The sequence below is a fragment of the Psittacula echo genome, assembly GCF_963264785.1.
Source record: "Psittacula echo genome assembly, chromosome: 1".
NCBI classification, from domain to species: domain Eukaryota; kingdom Metazoa; phylum Chordata; class Aves; order Psittaciformes; family Psittacidae; genus Psittacula; species Psittacula echo.
In genome coordinates, this window is record NC_137735.1 from 147515144 (window position 1) to 147541157 (window position 26014).

At 41.1% G+C, this 26014-nt stretch overlaps 1 protein-coding gene across 1 annotated transcript in view; it reads right to left on the reverse strand.

The window, feature by feature from the left end:
- CPED1 (cadherin like and PC-esterase domain containing 1) overlaps positions 1-14792 on the reverse strand; it is a gene marked incomplete at both ends in the record, with an annotated part of 153978 nt that extends 139186 nt beyond the window's left edge. The window contains 2 exon segments of the mRNA XM_080626642.1: positions 2782-2968; positions 14541-14792. Of these exon segments, the coding sequence (XP_080482768.1) occupies positions 2782-2968; positions 14541-14792 (439 nt within the window).
- Positions 14793-26014: the final 11222 nt, after the last annotated feature.

Sequence of the window (26014 nt, forward strand, 5' to 3'; positions counted from 1 at the left end):
AAACATATCTACACCAGCAGCAGCTGCATGTCCAAAGAGGCAGCTCTCTGCAAAACATGACTTCCCATCCTCTGCTACTAACACAGTTCCACCTCTCTACCTCCATTCCAGCAGCAAAGAGATGTGTTAACCCTTACAGCAAACCTGGCTCATACTGGGCTGCCGCAGAAGAAAGAGCTCAGAGCAGGCAGAGATATCATCAGTTCATGGGCTTTTCCCTCCATGTGGGTTTAATTGCAAAGGAATGGTGAAAGCACAGCTACTTTTTGTTCAAGCAAAGCTGCTGAAGAATTTACTGACAAAGCTATTTTTCAGTGAAAATTTAGGGGGTTCTATAATTTATGTTTTACTACAGAACATATCTGTATGGATTTTTCATAGGAAACCCATAAACCACAGTCTCTTCACCATGAAAAAGAAATACAATATATGCCTTTCTTTTTAGACAACCGTTTTCCATTTACCAAAACTCAAAATGTTGTGGTTGGTCTGCAAGAACTGAAAAATTTCCACCGAAGAAAACTACTCTCCTGATGTTTCTCTCTGACAGCAAAGAACACAGTGCTGCAGCTCAGGTGTGGAGAATCTCTTTGGAAGATGGGTGTCCAGAGCTGTCACATTTGGATTTCAAATGGGAACAGAACTGGTCCCAGAATTAATAGCTGACCAGCACAAAAAAGTTAGGAATGTTTTGTGGTGAATTTTTTTCCATATATGACTTCAGCTAGACTCTTGGCTCTCAGCCATTCTAAACAAAAAATCCTTTCAAAATTAGAGTGAACTTTGAAAGATACATGAGTAAGACAGACTGCAGAAAAATAAAAGCACGGGATAGAGCTCCTAAATAACACCAAGTAAGAAGGAATGACACTGTTTTTAGATTTTTCACATCACTCATGATCTATGCTTCTCAGTCAATTACGTATATCTTTTTAATAGAGGCTTCAAGGAACATATTCTTTAATAATTTATAACATCCTATTAGAAAAATATTATGACACAGAATAGCTCAAAATACCCTGCTCCAAAATAAAGAGTACTATCCCATCCAGAACAGTAAACCCCATCATCTAATGGCAAAGAAAAATAACTCCTAGCCTAACATTTAGTTCTAAGAAAAGATCATTGGTTTGGTATGCAGTCATGCTCTTTTACTTACTTGTTTTTAAAACACAAGTTTAAAGCAAGGCAGTTACATAACACATGGCACAATTAAAGGCAGATTTACGTTGCCATGAAGCGGAATTAGTAGAGTCTTGCTCTTTAACTTCAATTGGCAAGCATTTGTCTTTTCTACATATTCCAACATCTGCTGGAAGCTGCAGGATGTTCCTGAAAAATACGTAAACCCCTTATATTATTTTTTTCCTTTACTGGAAAAGTACTACAGGAAATACTGGTGATAGCCTGTAAAATATAAATGCCCACAGATAAGTGGATTTCTGCAGAGGCACTATTTGGAGGGTAAAAACCTGTATTGGAGAACTTCATCCTGAACAGATAACTGTAGCAATATCCAGCACAGTCATTTATATTTTTTTTCCAGGTCATAACTGAGTTTGCCATACTCACTTCCTTGGCCATTTAAAACAAAAGTATTTCACAGAGATGTTGCACATGGTCCCCAGAGACGCCATCTTTCCTCTGCAGCCCACCTGACATTAGCAAAGCCTGCAGACATGATGTATTTTGTCACTGAAATGGAAAGTACTCAAGGAAAGGAATGGCTGAAAGGTGCCTGCGAAACCAGATTAAAATGGAAGAAAACTGCATGAACCTCATTTTCAAGAAAGTTTCTTAAAGGAACTTGAAATTAGTGGTGGAATTTTCAGCAGCCTCAAGCACGTTAAGTAATTGTGGTTTTCATCTGTCAAACTACTCTGGTTGGTTAAAGCACAAAGCAAAACTGATCTCTCTGGTAACCCCAGGAACGTATTACAAGCCTGAATGATGCAAGCAGCACTCCCCTTAGCTTGAGAAATAACCAACCACACAATTTTTCTACTGACAGAATGGTGGCCTGCATATTTTTTTCAAAGCCTTCCAGTTACAAAATTGACTTCCAACAGAAGACCAAATTGAGATCAGAGCTTCACTTCATACCTCCTAAGGTGACCAAGAGCATTTAAACATGGTCAGTGCATATACAACTGATGCTCAAGGCTCCTCTACCAATCAGTGTAGCTCTACACAACAAAGCTGCAGTTCCCTGTGCAACAGATCAAACTTCTCCAGTAGCCTGCTTTAACTATGGTTCAAATTTTAAAAGGAACAAAGGACCAACTGTAATTTACCCCAAATTCTGCAGCAAGCACAAAATATTCTTCTGTATCATGCTCTTTGACAAGTTTACAGAACAATCAAAACAGTACCAATGGAAAAAAGCATACTTTCATGCATACAGCTTTTCTTTAAGAGAGAAAATGAGAAGGAACCAAATGTAGCAGGTATTTGTTTTGTTATTAAATGCTCTATTGAAAATCTCTCAGTTACATTGATGAAGTTGGTGTGAGAAGTCATCAGGAACCAAATGGATCCGATTTGTTTGTCAAGACTATGATGAATCACTCTGCTGCATTTGTTTCTTTTTGTTCGGGTTTTTTTTTCAGAAGGATGTATCTACTGGAAGAACCATCTAATTGTGGAAAATTAGCTGCATAACTGAGAAGGGCTAGAAATTGACTTCTGTGTTTACTCACATTGAGAGTTTATATGGAAGAATGCTGGATCAATAGCCAACATTTAGTAACTAATGAATTAACTAAGTCAAATTATTCTTACTGTGATAAGGGCCCTCATGCCTGGGTTCTCTCATCAGGCTCCTGTTTTCAAGGACTGTGACTGTGTATCCATGTTTTGCCAGGATGCGCTGACAGAGCTGACGGTCGATTTCATGATGGGCAGGAGGTGCGTACAGAACTGCTCTTCTCCTATGGCTTCCAAAGTACTGGAGAATGGCAGAGTCGATCTACAGCAAACACAATGCAAAAACAGTGGCTGTTAAGACAGGACACTCCCCAGCAGTATAATACATAGTTGTTATACTTTCCACAAAAGGAAACTGGTAATTTACTGTGACAATCCAGGAACTATTTCTAGTGTAATAAAGAATTCTCTTTATATCAGGGACTTCTGACCACAAATTCCATCTTGTATGCCTCTCCGTTTTTTTTTCTACCTTCATTTTGGACTGATATTTCAAGGGTTTGAAAGCTCAGGGTAACAATAAACCCTAATCTTCCCTTCATGGAAACACCTTTGGCTGAAATCTGGTCTGCTGTGGTGAGCTAGTAACAATACTTGCCAGCCAACTTTGACTGTAGCCTCAGGCTGATCTGTGGGTCACCTAGCAAAGAGGACTTGGTGGGTCCCATGTAAAGTGTTCCAAGAAACATGGGTCCTATGCAGATGCTAAATGCATGGTTCTGAGTTCTGCTGTGCAGCATGATTGAGTACTGAGGTAAAAGCATGCAGAGGATAATCCTAAACAGTACTGTAGATTGCTGTGCCCATGGAAAATTAAAAGTAACCTTGTCAGCACCTTATTGCCTTATTAGTCCAAAACAATACATCCTCCAGGAGGACTGGCAGAGAGACTGGTATATAGGAGCAAGTGGAGAGGTCTCAAATGAATCCCAAATAACTCTTGGGTTGTCTCACATTCACTGTCTTTCCACATAGTGCCTAAGGACAATGGCATCTAGAGAAAACCCTTACTCTGTATAATAGCCTGGAATATGAGCTTCTTGAAAGAAAAAGTGGAAAAGAGCCACCCCAAACACACAGAGATAGCGTGAGCTTGATATTAAGTTCTGAAAAGAGCAAATTAGTGGGCCACTGTCATCAGGTCCCTGGGAAACAGGAATAACTTATGTCTTACATAAATGTGGTAGGCTGACCCTGGCTGGACATCAGGTGCCCAACAAAGCTGCTCTATCACTCCCCTCCTCAGGTGGACAGGGGAGAGAAAATACAATAAAAGGCTCTTGGGTCAAGATAAGGACAGGGAGATCACTCATCAGTTACTGTCATGGGCAATACCGACTCAACTTGGGGAGATTAGTTTATTACAAAACAAGTCAGAATAGGGTACCAAGAAAAAATCTCCAAATCTTAAAACACTTTCCCCCTAACCCCTCTCTTCTTCTCGGGTTCAACTTTCCTCCTAAATTTTCTAATGTTTCTCTCACATATTCTCACTCCTCTCTCCAGCTGAAGTTGCACAAGTCTTTTCCCCCTTCTTATCTATGTTATCCCAGAGGTGCTACCACCATCACTGATGGGCTCAGCCTTGGCCCAGCAGGTCCATCTTGAAGACAGCTAGCACTGGCTCTGTTGAACACAGGGGAAGCCTCTAGCAGCTTCTTGCAGAAGCCACCCCTGTAGCCCCTCCCTGCTACCAAAACCTTGCAAACCCAACAAAATAAGGCATAAAAATAGGATGTGCTGTGTGGAAACAGGTTACTAATATCTGGAATAGTCTAGTTGTTATTTTGAAATAAAAACACCATTAACAGAAAATATTTTCCTTTGGTGAAATTTTTTTTGATTTAGCATTGAAACATAGTAGCATTAAAGGGGTTAACTTCAGGACATTAAATTAGTTCTTGGTAAGTTCATGAATTTCAACCTACCAGTAGTTAGCAATATGTCCTTTAAAAACTATGATATTCCATAACTTCTAATTTTAGTAAGCCTATCACTGGACATATGAAGTGCTACACAAACAACAAACCACCAGTATGTGCCCAGTAGACCACACTGATGAGACAGATGTTTTGATATAAATAAATGTCATTCAAGATGTGTCCAGTTGTTTATAGGCCCAGGCCTGTAAAATAAATACATTTTATCTGGTGATAAGTTCACTCCTCTCAGCAGTCAGTTCCCCAAGTACAAGATGCAGTTTTAAGTTACGTTTGGCTGATGTGTGAGCTCCTCCGTGGCAGTGAGGAGCACGAAGTATTTCAGAGCCCTGAGCCTCTGATGCCACATTTGCTGTTGCTCCAGAGCTGATATGCCCTGTGGAAAGGGTCAGCATCATTGAGGGGACCCTGAAAAATATCTCAGTATGACACTGTCAGAGCCTTCCATGAGTATTTGCTGAATGTGCAATCCAAACTACTTTAGACACTGGGATATTCAAGGCTGATCACATGCTGGCCGGAAGCAGCACAAATAGCACAGGGTGAAGTCACAGGAACTGCATTAGTTACTCTGTCAGATGTCCTCACTGGCATACCAGCGTTTTTAAAACACATTAATTGGGCAGCACGTGTCTCAGATCACCCTTCTCAACCACAGCACCTGCCATTCTTTCTACTTCTGCCTTTGCACCTCCCTCCTCTCCTCTTACCTTCTCTCTTTACTGCTTCCTGCAGTGCCAGCAGCCGCTGGCAGCCCTTCCTCTCTATTTCCTTTCCTCTCTCCCTGTTCCCAAATCCAGCCCTTGCCACAGCCCCGCTCCTGTGCTCCCTCTCGCTCCTCCTCCAGGCAGTCCGGCCAGACACTTCCCATTTTCCATTTTACTTGCATTGCAGAAGCTCAGAGGACCGAGACACCTCTCACTTTATTTTGCATGCAAATCCAATTTTCCATCCCACGTGCTGCAAGGGCCAGCGCTGTGGGGTGAACTGAGGACATGTGAGGAGCACAGAGGGGCTGCAGCCCACGACACCTCCGTGTTTGGTTTTAACCTGCAACTGCGACTTATCCCGCTCCCATTCCTCCTGGTTCGGCTGGGGGTGCTTTGCTGCCTGCTGCGAGGGTCCAGCCTTGGACTTGGTGGTGCTTTGCCTGCACCCCTCCTCACTAACAGATACCACACTTGTATCGTGCTACCAAAATACACCTTTCTTTGTGAAAGCAAAGCCTCCTGCAGTGTTACACCTGAAGTGCTTTGCTTCAACCGACGTTAAGAGCTTCTGTCTCAAGCACCCAGGAATGACTTTATTTTCCAGTGTGGGCAATACTCCAAAGACAGCTCTCGCAGGGCTCACCCCAGCCTGGCCACCAAGACCCAGGGTGCTGGCCAGGCTTGGTGCTGAGCAGCACCCCTGTCGCTCCTTCTGCCTGGCTGCTGAGGCACAGGGGACAGGAGCCAGGCGGCCTCGGGGCACCCCAAGGACCCCTGGGGTCAGCCTGTCTGCAGCAGGATCTGCCAGGAAAGAGTGCTCCCTCCCACCTCCATGTAAGCACTGATGCATTTCCTCCAGCTCCCCTGGGACCAGCAGAGATGTTTACAACACTCGAGTTTGGTCATAGCAAATATTCAAGAGAACGTTGCAGTTCAGGCAGTGGCAATAACCTAGGTCACTTCCACAAAACACAAACGGCCCCGGGTGGCTCCGTGTGGCCCACACAGCAGCCGGCTCCCCCCCGGGCACCTTTCGTGGGTGATTGCAATGGCCCTTGCAGGAGGAGCACACAGCAGCTGCTTAGAACACACAGTCCAGAGACACATAAAATCCCCAGGTTGCCGGTACCCAAAGCATCCCGATTCAGGGCTGGGAGGGACCGGGCAGGCCTGGCTAGGGACATGCTGGCCTGCATCCCCAGCCTCCCCTCCTGCCACCCAGGCTCTGGACACAAGGCGCTTTTATCCACAGCTTCCCAAAAAGCCACAAAGGGATCTCTGGGACACTGCCACAGCTCATGGTCCTAAATTTAACAGCTTGACCTGATGTCTAATCTGGTACTATTAAATAATATGAAGTAGCTCAACACCTTTTACGGTGTTTGCTTGAGATTCATGCATAGTGTTGCCACATTTATTTCCTCTGCCCTTTCAGAGGTATTTGCAGTCCAGGTTACAAGATGCAACATGTCCTCTGTTTTCTTGCCAAGCCAGTGCAATGTAACACATTTTCTTTTTCTCTTCTAAACTACCCGTTAGCTACATAGAAGTTAAAATAGTTCTGCCCAACTGCGTGCTTATAGCAAGTGATTCCATATATTTTTCCAAAGCTCTTTATGAAATGCCTTACATCACTGGCCATGCTGATCTAGTTACTACTGGATGTTTTTCAGAATTTCCAATGTTATAGCAATGGCAGCCATGTCTATACGCTTAAAGAGTCTGCTGGTTTTTATAAAATGCTTCTCAATCATAAAAATGCAGTCTGGGCAGAGAGCTGGTATAAAAGAAGCAGAATGCGGTAGATGAAAATAAGCTGTTCACATATTTTCATGTTTTATGGTTCTGAGTTTTTTGGCATTCCTGTAACTTTAACGGGCAGCAGGCTTAGACCAAAAAACTGACTCCATAAAATTTTGAATATTAGAGAGTAACTGTTGGATGGTCAAATGTTTTCATATCCCAACCGTTTTTTAGCTCTTCCCCAGTTTGATGTCCCAGGCTACTTGTTAGCAGGTCAGCTTATTACAGATTCAATACACCTTATGTGAAAGGGATCGGTAAAGAGCATCTGCGGCCCATGTCTTACCTAGAGAATAGTATGGCTGTCTCCACAGACATTAATGAGGCTTTACAGCAAAGCTGAGATTTCCCATATGATTTAGGATGCGGCCTATGTCAGTTTTGACATGACATACCTGCTTTTACAGCTTGAAAACCACTGCGCTTAGCTGAGGTTGCTGAGTCACTGACCTCATTTTAGTGCAATAGACTGTTACACAGATGACCCACAGCCTTAACAACTGGTCTAAACAAACCACAATGGGCAGAAAAGTGCTAAAAATGCATAAAAATGAATTCTATGATTTTGTTTTCAGTTTATGAAAGAACATGAAAAACACAAAAGAAAACAAATTTAGCTCCATAAAATTTATTATGAATTAAAAAAGTATCAAATCAAACTTCTATTCCTCTGAGATCTTAACAAATGAGATAAACAGTCCAGTTTACATAATATGAATGCTCAAGAATTACGTAACCATCCTTGTCTGACTGAAAATAGACTTCTGTTATCTGAGTTGCAGTTCTTAGTTCTGTCTGCCTGCAAGTTCCACACAGCTGCAAAGTTCTCTGTTAAAGAGAAAATGTTTTGACATTTTCCTTGAAACTTCATTTTATTTTATTGAAGTCATGAATGTATAAAGATCTAATTGACTGTTTTAGTCTCTGAAGCTTTCCTCTATTGTACAGAATTCCTGGGTTGTTAAAAATCCAAAATTTTGTCCGTAAATGAATCTTACATTATTACTGTTGCTGGTTTAGCCAAGAAGAAAATAGCAAAGATATTTCAAGTTGAGGAGAGAAAAACAGTTCCTTGGCTTTTCTTTTTTTTTTTTGCAGATTCCAAGAAGACTGCATAATTCCATAAATATTGATGCATTGTCTCTGCCTGGCAAGGAAACAAATATACAGTTTGAACTGTTGCCATAGAATTTCATTGACCATCACTTCAACTGCAGAAACAAAATTCTTCTTCCTAACATAATGGCCCAACTCCTGTCTGCCTAAGCTTCTCTCAGGAAAGAACTCAAAAACTATGAATCATCTTTTCAGCCACCCAGTTCTGGTGGCATTAGTCCCTGTGCTGATTACAGGCAGCCACTCTTTTACTCCAAGCTATCCAAGACTGTCAGGGTCTTGTCCAACTGCTTCAAATAACTTGACTGCAGTTTATTTTAACCCCACTGGTTTCTGCAGGTACTGGGCTTCTGGAAAACAGATAGAGGAGACACTGTGCAAACCAAAAGGCCTTTGCATGAAAAGGGAGTGCAACAGCAATTCCATGAAAGAGAAACAGCCTTATATAAACAACTTTGGCACTACCAGCAATGTTCACAGGCAGCAAACTATCTAATTCCCATTAGCCAGCAGAGGAAGCGTGGACCTACCTTCACTGCTAAATACCACCTAGCATAACAACATTGCAGAAAATCCATGAGTGGGACTCCTAGAAACTACTGCACTAATATTAAGCAGCATTAATAAAATCAAAAATAAAAACTTAGCATGTGGTTCTAATGCCTGAAGTCATTCATCTGCAGGACTGTGCAGGCCTTTATTAATTCCAAATGTGACTTTTAAATTCTTTTTCATGTTTGCATAAAAGTTCATAGAAATAGTAAATTGTTCATACTACCGTTATATTTGAAGTGCACATAGCTCATGTATCAAGAAGTAACAGAGAAGTTAATTTCCTGTTTCACTTTCAGGAGGATATTTAAATGTGTTTGCTTTATGTTCTGTTAGATTTCCTAATCAGAAAGAACCGGGTTGCAGAATTAAATGGTTGGAATGTAATTCTGCTTCCAATTGTTTGCTGAATAAATACAGAGCAAGAACTAGATTATTGGCATTACTCTGATGGCTGGTTTCTGATGTCTTCATAAATCCAAGAGCAAAACTAGAGTTATTTGCATAGTCATCACCAGCACTCTGAGCTGCAAGTACGGAGCTATTTTATCAAAATGCCTTTGCTTTATGAGTGCATGCAGCTGACGGTACCAACTGCCTTGTCTTGAGACCAGACAATAAGCCAATCCTACCATCTTATCAAAACAGCCACTTCTGAGGAAAGGGCTCCAATGAAGTGCATGAGTGAGATTCTGCCTTCATTTCCCATTTGCTGCCAATGCATCCTTCTCAAAGTTCCTTTCCTGCAAAAAGTCTCCACCCTGTCCCTCTTTCCTGACTGCTACCACAATAACCTTGCCCTTTATCACCAAAACATCTTTAGCTATCTGCTTCATAAAAATAGCTGTTTCCCCAGAGCCTTTTGCATTTTACATTGAAAAGTAAGAAAAAAATGTCTTGCTTTTGTAGGGTGCAATGTGAATATGGTTTCATTCCAAGGAAACCAGTTGCTGATACCATACCATCTGTCAATTGCTTTCTATTAGTGAAGGTTCCATACTATCAAAGTTCTTTGTTTTGTAAGAAAAGAGTTCTCATTCCCCTACTGTATTCTATAAAATAAATACCCTTGAAAGATTTAATTTACTTTAAAAATGTATCAGAGCTTATTATGCATGATGTACTCTTTTCTATTCAGAGCTCTCACCACACTGCATTTCTGCATAATAGCAAAAATCACCCTTTGTCATTCTATCATCCAGCTTCATTTCTCCTTTTTCACATATTTACATTTCAAAAGTTCCCATTAGCTTTGTCTTCTTTTCTTTCCATTTCCATTCCCATCTCCCTTTCTCTTCCCCTGCACAAGTCCAGCCTCCTCTGTGCACAATCTGTTCTGTGCCTTCTGAGGATACTATTACTTTGCAGTCATAGTTCCCTACTCTGCCTCCCACGCCACCTCTTTTCCCCATGCCTTCTTCCATGACAGCCCTCTCCTGACCCTTTCATTCCCTGCTTATACTGACTGAAGCAGATATATTTCATCAAAAAAAAGCAAAGAAAAAAACCCCAGACATATATGTTTAGAGGGTGAAGTTAATCAGATTTGGTTTAAATGTCTGCATACAAGCCATGATGAGTTTAGCATTAGAGGCAGTTATTTCTACCAACTATGAAGTCCAGCTTTCTGAGTCTGACAAGATAGAGTGAAGCACTCAAGTAAAAAGAGAATAATTCCACTCTGGATGGTCAGCGTTCTAATGGCCTAGTAACAATTTTTCATCTTTTTAGTAATTTCACTCCCAATTTTCAAATATAGGTACCTGGGCCTGTAACCTGTGCAAGATGTTCAGCTGCATCTTCCTCCACATCTTGCTTAGGACTAAAGTATGATGTTTCTCCCTCTCTTTTTCTTCTTTTCCTTTTTCTACATAGCATATCTGAGATATGGCCACATCAATCTGTCATTATCTTGCATCTTCCATACTGTCCACTCCCAGTAAATGGTATCCTATCCTATTTGTTCACAAAGAAGCCATAAAAAACCTTTTCTCATTCTTCCTGTGCACTCACCTCATTATAGCTCCTCTTGAGATACATCTTTTATACCAAACATAAGTGGCGGTTGAGGGTCTTGAAAGTGAAGATTGCTTTCTTTCACCATACCTGTGACATTTCATTTATTAAGATGCCAGCCTCACCCACCCATTAAATTCTCATGTAATCAGCTGCATGTCCTGTTTATTTTCCTTTTCTCAGTGGCCTTAAATAGTCAGGGGATGTGAAGCAAGGCCCTTGTGAGTACCCATGGTATAATCTCTCTCAGGACCCATCTTAAAATATAAAAATCTGATTTTTTTTTATACAGTGCCTATGGTTAGAAAGCTAGTATGTTGAAACAGTGCCTACCACATGAGCAACACTGTCTTACTTCTTCCTCCCCATAGCAGAGGTACTACATTTACCTGGGCAAAATGCACTGCTGGGCACAGACATCTAAGCTGGCTCTGGCTGAATTAATTCAGAGAGTGGAAACACAGTGTAACCAGCTAATTAACTCTCCAGAGCTGGCTGAGAAGCAGAACTAGATTACTAGAGTGGAACATTTTTACATCTGGCTGGTACCAAAAGTATTTTTGGCACAATACCATGCTAGGCAAGCCTACACACATGGTTTTCAACAGGCTTTTTTTGTTGACACCTATTTCAGCTATTTCAATTTGATGCACCAGCTCTTCTGCTTACTATATGTATTTGCAAATATTTCATCATACAAGAGGTGAGTGTGCCTGGCTGAACCTGAAGACAGCCTGCTGCTGGATGTGATACCACCCTCTAATGCCTTTGATGTTGGAGATTCAAAAATAAGCCTTCTATTTTTCATGCTATAGGTGTTAATATTTCATTTTATACTAGAAAATGTTGACCTCTGTTCACATGAAAACAAGGCTACAGGACCGGCTTTCCAGCAGCTTTTAAAACTCCTGTAATGTGTGGTACCTGAGAGAAGTACTATGAGCTCTGTCAGGTTTTCCAGGCTATGAATGAAATCTGCAATTTTTGCAGTTTAAAAAAGACAGCTTGCAATGGCTCCATCCCAGGGCATCTTGGATGTAGTTAAAGACACACTTACAGACCAAATTGGTAATTTCCAGCCCCATGCTTTTTCCACATTTGTCTGGAACTTTCCTGACCAAAATGAGATGAATTTTGGGATCAAAGATGCAATGGCAAAGCTGTACTTTTCCTCACATCTCTCCCTCTGCTTCCCCAATGGCTCATAAAAGCTGCTATAGAGAAAATATCAGACTTTGGAAAAGGATTTTGCTCATGCAATAACAATCATAACTAAAGTCTGGCAGCAGACTCAACACAATACTGATTGTTTCTCTGAAGGAAGTGAGAATTAAACCTGCCCCTACCCAGTCAGAAGAGATTCTGCAGTCTGACAGATGCTATGGCTCAGAACCCAGAAACACTGAGTGTTATCTAAAGAATATTATCTCCAGCAGGGTCTTCTTTTCCTTAAAATGTATTCATGAACTTTGATTTCAGAAGACCCACTGCAGTGCTTGCTTTAAGTCACTGTTTAACAGCACAATAGAATTTTTTTGTTGAAATAAATTTGCTTGCTGGGCTATTTACAGAATAAGTAGTTATTTAAAAATGTGACTAATTTGGACCATATTTAAAAGTATTTTTCCAGGTTCATATATGAAGATTTAAACCAGAGCTTTAATGAAAACTCATTTTCCAAACTAGCTACTGTGGCTGGGCATGTGATTGTAAAATAAAACAGTGTAGAGTTTCAACCATGACAGATGTCTTAGATGTTACCGGGTACCCAATACAACTAAGCAAGGTAACAGCTCAGCTATTTGAATGAGCAGTGGGCACAAACACACAGCTCAAGAGTACACTTTCAAAGCAAAGCAGTGGAGATTGTTGGCAATACTTGTCTTTTCTGTCCCCTGAGACTACTATTCAGCCCACACAACCAGCAGAGTATTCTCTGGAAACTTAGAGTAACATCTCAACATGTGCAAGACATTTTGTACATCATGCTCTAGGGGAAACTTTCAAGACAAACAAGGAGCCAACTATGGGTGGTCTTTAGAACTTGAAGAAGAATGTGTTAGAGCAGCACAGCCCTGGAAAACATACCTATAAAGGGTTAACATATGCATTGACATCTGTACTATAGGTTCAGCATGAGCGTCTGATAGTCACATCCAACCACGTATGTTGGAGGGCAGAAAGTACTGCATGTTGTAAAAACAGGAGTTTCCTTCTCATTTCGAACAGCCAGCATGCCAAGTCTTATGTTAATCCATATTTTTTCTCATGAAAATTGGTAAAGAAGAAATTACAAATACTTTCAGCCAAACAGCACACTTGCTATTATTTTACCAGTTCTTACAGTCTTTAGGTAGCCCAAGGAAAGATGCAGAATGTTTTTTGCTGTTGCAATAGCAACAAGGAAAAAGGAATGGGCTCTAAGTGTCAAAAGCTGTAACACAATAGGACCTGCATCTGTCAGCTGTTCTTACTGCCCTTTAAATTCTAATTCTTCATGTCACATTGTTGAACAAATCCAAATCTTGGTACCTAGTATACTAAAAGGTCATTAAAATGTAAAATTATGACAAATGCAGCATTGAGTAGATTTCTGCAACTCTAAGATAGATCTCTCTGACCTTCACTAGAAAAATTAATCCATTTTTTAAGATTTAAGGTTAAAAAGTTCATGGCATAGTTATTTCACGTATCTCTTTTTGACGTTGCAGAAGATGCACTTTACAACCGGTCTCCTAAAATCAATATTACTGACCTTTCAGACTGTGAACCCTGTCTAATCAAAGAAGCAGTCTTCTAATATATTTTTAAATTTTAACTGCTTCATGTGGATGCTGTCCATAACCTGTGAAGTTATCAGATTAATATTTACAGCCCTGATACAGTTGTATATAAAATGACAGTATAATGATAATTTCACAGTGTGCTCTCTATCTGCTGCACTATTAGCAGCTCCTTACAGGATTTAAGAAAACCTGAAACATTTGTGCTAGTGCTGATCACAGATTCTGGAGTAAAAATAACTGCCTCAGTCTGGACCATTTAACAAACCACATTTTCCAACTAAAATAACAGTGTCTGCATTTGTTGGCTTTTAACACCCATTTTAGGAACTCTGTATAAAATAAACATGAGGTCAGGTAACCTAAGGACGAAGTTAAATTTGTGGGACAAAGATTCCAAAGTAAATAGTGAGATTTGAAAATGTGAAAAGTGTTTTTTCTTCCCAAGTGCAGCTTCTCAGCAGAATCCCAGTAAAGTTCAAAACTGACCAGGAGATAAGTTTAACACAGGGCAGCTGCAATCCTGGTGCTAACTAACAGCCCCAGTCACTCTCATGAAACCCCACTGGCTCCTGATTTATGTGCCTGTACTGTAAAGCCTCTGAACCAATACCTAAAGCCAAAATAAAATATGGTCTGTGCAGCAAACTGCAATCCGCCTGGAGTCACAGAGCAATGCCATGTTCCAGTGGAAGATTTCAAGATTCCTGTGTTAATAACACCACACCAAGGAGCTGGTAATAGCGATGTGCTTGCGCGTATGCTGCTGTCATTATATCACCCATTTGTTTGTATACAGATCTCAGACTTCCAAGCTTAGGCTAATTTTAGATGATGGACTCAGATGATCCTGCCAGACTCGCTATCCATCGCTTTGCTAATTATTGCTCAGCACTATGCTCCAGCTGACTTACCTTTTTCACTGTCTGTGAGTTACTGCTAGGGAGGAAGCAGTAAATGTTGCTTGGGGAGGCCTCCTTGTATCTTTCCTCCTGTGATTTGGTCAGTTTGTTGGGTGCAATCCCATTCACAACTGTCGAAAGGATACTGCTGGTCATGAGAGGAGTCAGGGTCTGGCAGAACAGACAGATGGCCACCACTAAGGCCAGAAGAAAGGGACGAGGGCGACAAAGCCTGCGGCACCTGGGGACTTGCCCACAAACCATGGCCTCTTCACCGTCCTCACTTTGCCCTTTGCCACATTGCAGATGCAGGACAAGTAGCTGCGACTTGTCAAAGGCAGACTTTACCCAAAACTAGCAAGAGTCTTGCCTATTTCTGCTGCTGAGTGCTTTCGTGGTGCCTGGCAAGAAGTCACAGGTTTCAGAGGAGCAGAGGCTCAGGCAATTCCATCCCATGCAGGTACAGGAACAACCTGTGAAAAAACAAGAAGTCAGCAGCAGCAAACAGCAGCATGCCATGGGGTGTTCTGCAAGGAGCCGCAGCCAGCTCTTCCACACCACGCTGTCGGGAAAACAGACCTGCTGGCGGACAGGTGAGGAGCAGGAATCTTCACCCACATTGCAGGAGGAACTACGCAGCCGCACAATAGCATCCAAGAAAGCAAGAGCTTAAAGCTAAACATGTCCTGTCCACAGCTGAAAAGAGTACGAGAGTGTACCAACTTTGTGAACAATCGTTTGCTGTTTTTTTTCTCTCTTGCCTTCTCAATTCCCACTTTGTTTTTACAGTTTCCTTCATTCCAGTCCTTTTAAATTGCCTCCTTCCTGTCAGCATGCACCGCTTTCTCTCTAAAAGTGATCATTTATCTGAAAACTGACAGACTATGAAGATTGTCGTTTGCATTTGTTCTGTCCAGATTGCAAGTTCAAAGTTACGTTTACTTACTTGGTTCTTATCCTGTTGGAAGTTTTCCGTTCTCCTCTAATGGGCTGCTGATTAAAACCACTTGGAACAACCCTGGCTCATGATCCCGGCTCGTCTCACACACTCAGAAGGCAGGCACACGCACATACACACGCCATCTGAAGCCAGTTGGACCACAGATTTCATATAAATAAAGGCTGGACTGCTCAGAGGGTGGGGCTAAACTAGCTCTGCTCTGAGCAGGCACGGGGTTTGGAGACGCAGCCTGGGATCTGGATGGGGAGCAGGAGGTGTCCTTGCTCACACCGCATGCCTCCAAGCCACCATCACTGCAATTTTTAGAAATCTGCTGTTACAGCAATCAGTGTAATTGAAACAATATTAATATCTTGCAGGCAGCAGAAATCTGAGCAGCACCTGCAATATTGTAATCCAGATGAACAGAAATGTTGTAAAAGGAAGCAGATTTACTTGGACATAAGCGTCACTGACAAAGCAGTTGTCAGTAATTTTCCACAGTAGATGTAATATCTTGTAGCAGTGTATAAATAAAACTTCTTACTGATGTCAAAGAGGGAAAGAAAGGAGGGCGGACAAAAATACTCCAGTGAACGCACTTAGTATCTAAGCCACAGAAGGTCTTAGTTACTACTTCCCCCTGCTGACACAGGACAGGGATGAGATGGATGGGAACAGTTGACAAACTCTGTTATCTTTATAGACCAAAAATTCTTATATAATCCAGTTCCTTTAGCCAGAAATATCTGTATACAAGTTGTCTATTTTATCCTCCATCCCTAGTTGTTTTTGTAAAGAAAGAGTCCTTCTTACACTGCCTTATATGAAAGAAATGAGCGTTGTTATGATAACTTTGAGGCAATTTACACAATTCAACATCAGCAGCATTATTAGCAAGTTAGAGGCCTATATACAGCAATGAAAATTATATATTTGTTGGAAGTGTTGGTGTTTATTCAGCGTTCAGATCCTTTGGGGTTTTTTTCCCCCAACTAAACCCATTAATTTGTACACGTATAGAAAAATGCCACAGAAGTGATCCAACACCTTGCACAGAACCTCAGCTGTCGCATGCACTGCATTTTAGTTTTCTGTCTGAGGCAACTGTTGTCTAAATGAGACTCTCAGTTTATCCTGAGCAAGAAAAGAGCACACTTGACTGTACGCTCCCATGATAGGTTCTTGCCATCCACACAGAAACTCTGTTCCCCAGAGTCATGTTGCTCATGCTCTTTCCTTGACAGCACACCACATTCTCAGGCCCTGCTCCGGCCAGCCTGTGCTGCAAAGCCTCTGGCAAGCCAATAAAACTGGCTAGTGGACATCGGAAAAACATGGGTTCCCTGCAGCTGGCTTTGGAGTAGGTCCCTGCATACAACGGAGAGGGTACACAGGGAGCTGATACATTCAAAGGATTGAAAAGATAATAGAGCCAGCTGGGGAGCCACAGTAACCCCATCAGCAGAGGAGGGACCATAGCAGAGTGTCTTTATTGTTTGAAAATATTGTCCTGTGGGTTTTGGCATGCCCTATTTCTGGGCCCACAACCACCAGCTGTATGGGTGGCATTAGTATGGTTGTCAAATTCTCCCAGATTCGTAGTGGGAGGATTGTAGTCAGAGCTTTATCGCTAGCTTTACTGCTTTATTGCCATAAGACTCGACTGAATCCAGTTTATTTAGTGTTAATGATTGCTTCATGATATGGAGATCATACCCCCTTGAAGAGTCTCACACTAGAACAAAGTAATCCTCTCTGTCCTCACACCCTGCTCCCCCAGTTACCTCAGCATAGCAAGTAACCATGCTCTCCCTCCAGCCCAACATTATTTTTCCCCTTCAAGCTCATAAGAGCAGTCTTCATCCTCACATTTTCCCCACTGTCTCAGAGTCAATTCATCCTTCCTACAGCCCCAAAATCACACAAGGGCCCCAAGTATTCAGGTCAAGTGAACAAGTTTTACTCATTTACTGCACCAAAACTGATACTGCGCAGAAATGAGGGGCTATCAGCAAAATGCAGGCAGATCACTCTGCCTTCTGTATACTCCTGCGGATCAGCCCTCTGTTAATCTGCTTTTCCCAGATGTTCCAAGGAGCTGGCTTTTTCCCTATGTTTTGCGGTTTCTTTCATGACAATAGCATGTAATAAACATTTCTGAAGCTGTAAATACTTATCTCAATCCCAGCTAGAGTGCAATGAACGTGATTCCTGACATCTTTTGAATCAGGATTCCACCACATCTCTGGGCCTACATGTCTACTGACTTACCTGGTCACATCCTGACACTTGAGAAATTAAGCCAAGACTATTGCAAATCAGGACTAATTTCCCTGGCATAAATTAGTTACTTAGGAAAAGGATAGAAGTGGATAGAGTCAGGCTTTCTGGGTCCCAAACTCACAAGAAAGATGCTTCAGTGCATAATATTCAGATAACTGCAGAGCACAATTATCTCTAAGATCAGAAATATCCAGTTGGTATTTATACTTGCAGGTATATGTACATATTTCAGAGTTCTTAGCAGAAAGCTACAGATCTCCTCTTTGTGACATACAAATTTAGTATCGGTTTCCTATTTGGGATTCCCAGGTCTCTTCCTTCCAGTGGCTGCTCCCACTACAGGTATTAAGGGCTATGTACTGGCTTGCCTCTCCCTGCTCCTCCCACTCACCCAGGACTGCTTGCCTGGATGCTCCCCACAGCAGCCAGCTGCTCTCCTGCTCTGCATGAGGCAAGGTCCTGAGGGGATCACTTCTGCCAAAGCACACCAGCCATGACTGTCAAGAGCGATCTTGAGTGCTTGCAGCAACAATCCGGGTTTCATCTGCATCATCTGGAGTAGACTGTAAGTGTTTAAAGATACCCGGACACAGAAAAGGTGAGAGGGACGTCACAAGACTTGCTAAAAATTGCCAGGGACTAGGATTTGACAGGGCTTAGCCAATATGCTGTGCAGGCATGTAATGTGCGCCATTCATCATCTCACTGGGGTTTTAAGCAACCTGGCTCATATTCACACAGCTTCCATTTTACACAGGTCTCTGTGTTTGTTCAGTAGTGAAAGCTAGTGACCGCTGAAGAATGATTTCTGTGGCCTAAGTAGTGACCTGGACAGATAATTGCCAGGAGCTGACCAAGAAGAAAATACTAGACTAAGAAAGTTAGCAGGAATTTAAGGTCAGCTGAATAGATCCATCTTACGCATGCTTAACTTCACTCAGAGATCTAACATGAATCATTCTGCAACTGTGAATAAAGTTAAGTCTAGATATAAGTGCTCTTCAGATCAGGTCTTGATATAATAAAACCATTTTGGATCGTTAATTCCACTATATAGAGGCTGCCAAGAAGAAAATTAGTTTAAAAAACTTCACAATTGCTCTTTCCTAGAGCAAGTTTCAAATTTCAAAGCACAGCATCCTAGCAACCATTTCAGTGATAAATGAGCTCACAGGAAAAATAAGCTCAAACAGATCATTTCTAAATTAACTGATAGCCAAGTCCTTGTAATCATGTCTGTCATCCTCCCAGTGCAAGCCTATATGCAATTTTCATTGTTTATGGTCAACTCTTTGATTTCTTTTTTATTTTCCAGCTTATTAGAATTATGCCAAGGGGCATAAATTCTCACTAACTTCAAAAATTGGATAAAAGCTTTATGAACAATAGGCATTAATAGCACTGTAAATATTCAAGCAAAACATGTAGTTAAACTGTGATGGAGAAATCCTGCTCAACTGCACCATCCAGGACTCTTTACTTCACCCTGAATTCAATCCAGATTGCAATTAGGTTCACAGTGTCTTCAATCCTGTGTGTGGTCCCAGTATAAGTAGTGAATGGGGAGACCGGCACAGAGTGAAAAAAATAGAAGAAATACATTTCACTGCTGCTCTGCACACTGGAAGATTCAATACTACTGAAGTTTAAATTAATCCCAGAATAGTAAAAACCAGACTCTCTCCCCTTTTCCCATTCATAGAGCACTGTAAGCCTCAATGATACCGTGATATTGTTCCACAGAGTGCTCCAGAGAACAAAGATTCACATCTTAATTCTGCTTTGGCTCAGCTCTCTGACCTTGGCTCACAGTGAGGGCAGGCTTGCAGGAAGGTTCTGCAAATCCTTGGGAAGCAAAACAGCTGATGTTAACAGGGGAAGAGTTTTAGGGAGACTCCCATTTTTGTTTTGCTTCTCATTATTGTTCATGTCATTTAATATTTTGTCTTTATGTAAGAGCAACAAATATCTGGACTACACAAGCAATGAGTTTACTTCTTTTACAGGAGGAACAGCCCATTATATGTATAGTTGGTATATATTCCAATTTAGATCCTTAGTCTGTAAATTTAATCAGTGTGTTAATAACCGTGACTGCTGGATATTTTGTCCCAAGAAAGATCTGTTAGACCTGCAGCTCCATGGGCAAATCAGCCAGTCTTGTAATTCACTGCCATGAAAAGATGAAAATCTTGCTTGCTACCCTCTCCCCTACCTTTAGTGTCTCCTCCTTACCTCTGCTCCTACCTACCATGTGGTGGTACCTTATTAGATCATTTAATAAGAAAAAACTGCACAGCTGGGTTGTTTTTCCACCAGCTGAGTTGAACAGACTTTTGGAGAGGTCCAGTGGGCCCTAAGTGCTGGCACAAGTGAAATGGCAGGAGAACACAGTCAAGAGAGGATGTGAACAGAGGAAGGGGATATTTTAGGCAGTGGCAAAGCTGGATGTTCAGCTCACCAGACTGCTGAACCTACACAAGCATCTTTAAAGTTTTTGGTAGGGCCTGGGCTGAGGTATTTGTCTAGAAGCATCCGCTTGTATCTCAGGCATGTTCTTCATTCCTGTGTTTTGGCAGAAAGGTGTTAATAAAACATAGGATCTATTTATATAGGTTAATAATATAGAAACTTGCTTGATGTGAGGGTAAGGGAAAGCAGATGAAGACCAAAGACTTACAAAGATACCAGTTACTGCTTAAAAGGCAAATTTACAGTATGAAGAAATAGATCAGCAAATTCTTTGCTTCTTCCTGCATGCAGTTACTCACTGACTCTAGCCATAACCCCCTTGCAGCAGTTATTCTGAGATTACATGGAGATTTATGGATTTTGTAGTCAGTTTGATTGCTCAGACTCATTGCTTGCTGCCGAGAGCTGAGTAAGAATCAGTGATAATCAAAAAATACCCAGATAGGCTGCAAGAACCTGCACATTTATCTTTGAGTATGCAGAACAGGATCAAAGTGAAATATCTCACAACCTCTGACAGCATTCGTGTTCCTTTTTGGTTTGAGTAAATTCTATCATGGTCCACACCTCATTCTCTGGCATGTTGCTTGTTCCTCTCTCACACCTCAGGTGGGAACATCTGAACTTACACTCTTGGGTGTTCTTTCTTCCTACAACCTTTTTCTAATGACAGCTCTCTTCTAATTCTCTTCTGATGTGAATAATCTCTTCTTTCAGGTGATCTAGCTCCTTCCTGTTGTCTTTTTTTTTTTTCAGTTACATTCTCTGGGCTTATTATATGAAAGGTGTTTACACAAATACTTTCCTACTTTCTCATACACTTCTGCTGCAAGCGGAGTTGTTCTCTGCCTTGTACCTGCAGAAGGGCTCTGAATGCGCTTTACTTGCTGCATAAGTATTTTCCTCACAGTTCTTTCTAGCTGCCTATGTTCAGGTGAAAGTGTATCAAAATGGATAATGGGAGTGGGAAGAAGCAGAGAATACCAGTGTCACTGACTCTGTCCTAGGCACTCCATGCTGCTGAAATGATGTTTGCAATGGAGGGTTATTTGTATTGCCCACTGACTGTTCTGGATGGGACACCCTCCCCACAACAGGCCCCTTCCCCTCCACCCGCAGCAGAAAAGCTTCCACGACAAGGAGACAGCGTGGAAAGGGACAGCAAGTGGTGAGCGTATGGGTTTGGAGGCTACTGCAAAGAGGAAGGAGCAATCCCTCAGCCAGGCCTCCAGGGTGACGGTAGGATGTATCCTAAATAGCTTCCGGTACAGTGGAAATGAATAAAGCTTGCAAGCCAGCCATGCAGCTGCTGGAAATGGCAGCAACAAATGTGAAGGGAAGGACCAGACTGTAAGGGAATTTAGCAGGGGGAAGAGAAACATTTGCAAACCCTTTTATTTACAATGGTTAGCATTCTGCAGTCAGATGTCATAGTCTTCCAGGTCCTGTTCGTCTCCTTTTGTGCAAACTAAGTTATTTCATTGCCATGTTCCCTTTTCACTTCAGCCTGGAATATCCTCTTACTTAGCAGACTATTTGCTTTGCTGAGACCCCTCACAGATTTCTGAATGACTATCCCAGTGTCTTCTAGGTTTGAGCAGTTCCCTGATGCTTTTCGGCAGCATGGAAACAAATGGAAGTCTCCTACAAACAAGAAAATATTGTCACCTTTATTGTATGCATATAAAACAAGGGTGCATTTCTCCCAGGTATGTACAGCTGTCTCTGCATTGTCCTCTGGATGATTTACTGTGCTGCTGCTGATGGTGTGCCTGCCACGACAGGCAAACACACTGTGCAATTTTGGACCAAGTTTTCCAGGAGCCAGTCATTTCAGACATTTTGTTCATTAAATTTTGGTTAGCCCCAGTACAGTAAACATCCACGCAAATGTACAGCTTCAGCCACATCATGGCTCCGCTGACTTCAGTGGATGAGTTCATACACGTGGGTGGTTTAGGCACAAGGGAACAAGAACTTGATCTTTTCTGATCAAAAGACTTTGTGCTGATGGGTATTTGTTTAACAAAGCTCATCTGTTAGCAAGGAGAGTTTTAAGACATCCACATCACACAGAAATGTAGACTGCTCACCTGTGCCTCTCAAGGCACCCACGTATTTACCAGCCCCATCAGGACCAGCCGTTATTATATCCTGGAGTACAAAACAGTTTATTCCATTTTGTTGCATTCTTATGATACTGCCAGAATATACAATAAGCCAGTTCCAAAATGTGGGGCATGTCACATATGGTGCAGGTACATGAGAAATTAACTGTACAAGCAAATAGAGCATGTGAGGATGCAAGACATGCTATTTTATTGTTCTCAGGGACAAGCAGGAAAAGATAACGGTATACTGCTGAACTCATCGATCTGATTATAACCAGACAGTTTGTCTCATGAGTCCAGCTTCTGTGGCGTGATTGCTGAAGAAAAAGATAACAGCAAACACTGTGGCACAGAAGTTACTTTAGAAATACCCTTAAGTACATTACATCTTTTAAGCACTGACTTTTGACAACCTACTCCATGCGGTATTTCTAAAAGTAAAGCTGAAAGTTAGGTTTAACTATTTTTACAACAAACAAAAGCTAGGTGGCTGGAATAAATAGAGTGCAGGAGGTTAGACAGACAGTCCCCATTGCAGCTGGCATGTCTGATGAATTCTTTGTGTCCTGCCCCATGCAGCGTCACTGCAGTGCCTCTTGGCTCTGGTCTGTTGGGCTGCACAGCTTGACCAAAACATACCTGAGGACTACTGCAGTGGTCTGTGAGGAAGCAGCCTGAAAGCTGAAACGGAGGGAGGGAGGGAGGGAGGGACATCATGTTGAACCGCTGGGATACCGCTGGGAGGAAGGCAAACATCATACTGTCAGTGGGTGATTTTGATTAGATGGGTCATGTATGAAACTAGCATTCCAGGCAAGGGTCTGTTGAAAAAGCAAGGTTTAACGAAGGTATTCCTCAAGTCTGAGAGATCTAAAATGTTTTGCTGTCATCTTCCACACTTCACACACACCTAATCCAGATGGTGTGTCCAGAGGGGCTGAAAGTTGAATGGAAGCATTTTTGTTCACTGTCTGATTACCGGGTTGTTGGGGGTTGTCTCTCTTGGGGCTTGTTCTGCTGTACATTTCAATTATGGAGGTCTGTCCTATGACTAGAGGGGGATTCAGACACTTTTACGATTTGATTTTGCAAAACCAAAATATAACCAAATCAGAATCCTTCTGAAATACAGTGTGAGGTACCTGAATAAGCTCTTACTAAAATTTTGAAATCAATTACTGTTTCTCTATAACCATGTTTTGATGCACTTTTAAAAGTAAAGCATGTTGAGGAGACCATCTGTTTTGGAAAATAATGTAAAACCAGGTAGTACCAACACAGAAAATTAATAAAATGTAAATAAGGCTGATAGCTGATTTGCTTGGTTTAAAACCAACTTTAGAAAGATAATTACAGAGAATATTTGGGGTTTATTTAAAATCATGACATCATTAGCCAAATATGAAATTTGGTTAGAGTTTTATAATCTGCTTATGTAATTATGAACAATATATTTAGATTATTCCTTCCTTCATAAATTTAAATATTACTGCTTAAGAGTCAAGCAATAGGGAAAAGGAAAAGTTAGAATCTTTTAGATTAGAAGGCTTGTTAGCCTCCATACAGAGACATTGCCAATAGATTCCTTTCACCCTCTTAACAGAAGTCTTTAAGTAAATAGCTGTAGGTGAGTGTTTGGAAAGCACTTGCAAAATGGAAAGTACTTTAGAGTTGGTAAATCTTGAACATTAATAGAGATACTAACCATCAAAATTGGAATCCTTTATCTTTTTTGTTGCTGAGAATCATCTTTAGTTTTCCTGTCCTGGGCTAAAACTTCACTGAGATGTCCTCTCAGGGCGTATTTTAGATTGCATTTATGTCTTACAAGAGCAACAAACAATATTACAGCAGAGGCAGGGACGACTGTTCTGATGTGACTCTCCCAAAGGTAATCATTACTTCTGAAATCAGCACTTCTGTGTGCAAAAGCATGCTTCAAGTCAGTGTCTAAGAAAGTTCATAATCTTAATAAAATTATTAACACATAATTTTAATTTTTGAGGGCAATTTTAAAATAACTCCTGTTTTAACTTTCTATTCCTCAGTTCCTTAGCCATTCCAAGTGTATTAGGCTATCAGGAAGATCCTTGGGAAATGTATGGTATACCTCCCTAAATTAAAATAAGGGTTGGTCAATACTGCTGACTGCAAAGCTATTTCATTTTCCAGTCCTGACCAAGGAACACATTTTTATTGTCAGTTCACTCAACTATTGACTAATCCATCCATCTGTAGAATGTGCTTTCTTTAAAAGCTTGAGATTAATTTAGCCCTAAATAACACAACAGAGAAATTAAACACATTTTAAAAATATTTACGCCAAGAATACCATATCCAGAAGAATTCATCACAGGAGAAACACTCCAACTTGTCACTTTTCCAAGCAAACCACATAATTGAACATGTATTGAAACAATTTTAAAATATGATGATAAATTATTTTTAAACCCCCTTCTCCCCCCATAAAAATGTAATTTTAGTCTCACCAACACAAAACAGAGCTGTAAAATTAATTTCCTTTATCAGCACAGGGAAGACTATTTCTGTACTTCTGACAAGAAAGGATTCCCTAACTCCACAGCACTTTTCTGACTGACCCCTTCCAGCACTTAATTACAATCATGCTTGCGAAGTTAATCCAAACAACTATCCCACATGCCTTTTTCTGACAAGAAATAGTAAAACTTGCTTTGAAATCAGACGGCCATGGTTTTGCAGGTGGAATCAACATCAAATTATCTTCACATATGCTGTGGGCATACCCATCTGATTCAATGTATATGGCACTGCTGAATAAATATTTAGAAAGGAATGGAGCAGTCACAACACTCAAAAGTTCTTATAATGTAAGGTACAAGGTACAGGTAAGTATTAGGGCCTTAAAAATATTAAACCATCTGCAGATGCTAACACTATTCCTATTTTTTTACTGCATTAGGTAGATTCCTTGTACCGTCATGAGGCAAGTGTTTCTCTACTCTCGTAATACGTTAGGGGTTTTTTTGTTCAATACCTTCAGGATTTATTTTTTTCAGTAGACAAAGGGAATACAGTTAGCAGACAGTTAAAGCCAAGTTTAAAATAAAGACTTTAGCTCTATTATGAACTAATGTAGGATACTTATTTTTTCTAAAATATTTTATCTATATATCTTTTTTTCTGAAATATAATAATTGTGATGTACACAAGTCTGTAAGTAATCATGCAAATCGTTCGCATGTGCAAATTGCTCCCAAGTACAAGATTTATTTAGAGAAAAAAAGCTGCTGTGTGCCATTACAGAATGTTATACGAGTATAAGAGCAAAATACAGATTTGAAAATGCTAGAGGAATATTACTGTAAATTGGCATAGATACACTGAAGTGTGGCATTTTTCTTCTTTTCATTACATTATTCTCAGAGTATTTTGGGCAATCCTGGGAGGAGTAACAAAACTGCAGAGGCTGTGTTCCTGCAGTGTGGCCTAACATGAGTTATTTAGTTATAGCCTTAAGCAAGCGCAAACAGCCGGACCTTTATCCCTCTTACAAATCTAATTCTCAGAGATTTTTAGTGTTAAGTGCAAAACCCCGTGCCATCAAGGTGAAGGCCCCCTGGCTCGTCCTTCAGTCTCCTGTCACATTTTGAAACAAGAGAAGTGCATGGTCCAAACATTCCAGCAGGATGAGGTGG